The sequence below is a fragment of the Phalaenopsis equestris genome, unplaced genomic scaffold (genome assembly GCF_001263595.1).
Source record: "Phalaenopsis equestris unplaced genomic scaffold, ASM126359v1 Scaffold196839, whole genome shotgun sequence".
Classification (NCBI taxonomy): domain Eukaryota; kingdom Viridiplantae; phylum Streptophyta; class Magnoliopsida; order Asparagales; family Orchidaceae; genus Phalaenopsis; species Phalaenopsis equestris.
In genome coordinates this window covers 1-1,682 of record NW_018216788.1, presented here as the reverse complement: position 1 = coordinate 1,682, position 1,682 = coordinate 1, and the positions used below count along the sequence as shown (strand labels likewise).

General features: G+C 36.8%; 1 protein-coding gene across 1 annotated transcript; it reads left to right on the top strand.

Annotated features, from left to right (window-relative positions):
- The first annotated feature begins 197 nt into the window (after window positions 1–197).
- Window positions 198–891, top strand: LOC110035220 (UPF0678 fatty acid-binding protein-like protein At1g79260). Its single transcript, XM_020739452.1, has 2 exons — window positions 198–436; window positions 517–891. The coding sequence occupies exons 1-2, from the start codon at window positions 230–232 to the stop codon at window positions 691–693; spliced, it is 384 nt and encodes a 127-aa protein (XP_020595111.1). The 5' UTR covers window positions 198–229; the 3' UTR covers window positions 694–891.
- Window positions 892–1,682: the final 791 nt, after the last annotated feature.

Genomic DNA, 1,682 nt, shown 5'->3' with positions numbered 1-1,682 from the left:
CCCAAACTAGATCCGTTAAATCCAGCTAATAAGTGGATTTACTAAATCAAAATTTAATAAATGAAAAAAAGCAAAACTTTGATTTAACTTAACCATGAATTTATCTAACCTATTCATGATGATATTTAAATTGCCCATCAAACACCCCCTTAGTTTAAAGCTGAAGATCTTAAATATTAGGTTAAAATGGTTTTTAGAGGCATCTTTATTAAATTGTTCATAGGTTGCTATGATTCTTGGTACTCAAATTCGAGAGAGAGTAAGAGCCAGGGCAATGGAAGGAGTTGATCCTACATCGGAGCCTCCGCCGCTACACCCCGCTATAGCTCCTCTCTCGTTTCTGCTTGGGAAATGGCGAGGCCAGGGGGAAGGCGGGTTTCCCACCATCAACTCTTTCGTCTACGCAGAAGAATTGCTCTTCAACCACTCCGGCAAGGTCTCTCTCTTCCGGCTCTCCCCACAATTCTTCCCCATCTAATACTACGCTTTTTTTTTCCTTTTGTTGCTGGAGCACAGCCAGTGATAGCGTATAGCCAGAAAACATGGAAGCTCGCTTCTGGAGAGCCCATGCATGCCGAGAGCGGCTACTGGCGGCCGAAGCCGGATGGCTCCATCGAAGTGGTCATCGCCCAAAGTACCGGCCTAGTCGAGGTCCAGGTGCTAATCGCTACTTGTCTGCTCATATTCCTCTAAACTGGCTCAAATTAGTTGCCTAAATCTTTTGAATATCATATTGTATTGATCACCATTGAGAGCAATTCCAAGCACCGGGCACTTGCTTTGGGATTTATGACAATGTGGATCCAAATTACTAAATGAGTTGAGATGCTCCACAGTCAATCCCTTAAAAGATGTTTTGTGACGGTCAAGTCTTTTTTAGTATTGTAAAGAATCTCGTGCATCATGACATGACCAAACACATTCAGATTGATAGACATTTTATCCGTAAAAGGATCAATGGTGACATTATTAACTTGTGGCGTGTTTGGTAGCTGAATTTGAGCAAGATTTACACACTATTTAACATAAATCCATCCAAACCAAAAAAATTGTCAACTTTCAATCCGAACTTCGCTAAATCCAATTATTTTTTTCTTTCATTACTTCATTAAACTTAAATTCATATTTATTAAATTGATTATTATGTGGATTTAACGGATTTAGCATAAGAAGAAAATTATAGGAGTTGATTTATGCCTAACATGACAAACAAATTTAATAGATTTAACCTTAAGTTGAACCAAACACTATTTCTGGATTTGATAAATTTGAATGTATCAAATTTACTAAATCCTATTTAAAACAAATCTTATAGGCAACCAAACACCCTCTTAATCTACATTTTAACTCATCTTCAAGTCGCAAATGTTTTCAGGAAATTCTACCTCCAGACAACTTCAATGATTTGAATACTAAGCTGGGTCTTTACAACATTTATGACCTAGCTTGAGAGAGTGTGAGAAATTCTATTCCTATTAGGATATGGACCTCATATGATTAATTTGTGAAAGCTATCGGAGGGAGTTTCTTATTTCGATTTTATTCTTTTTATTGTGTTTCGTATTATATTGCACGTCTTTTCTTTATTGTTTGTTTTGTATTTGGTAAGCTATATTAACCTTAATTATGTTTGTCCCAAATATTTCCTAAGGGGAAATGTTGTAACTTGGTTTAGAGGAAAA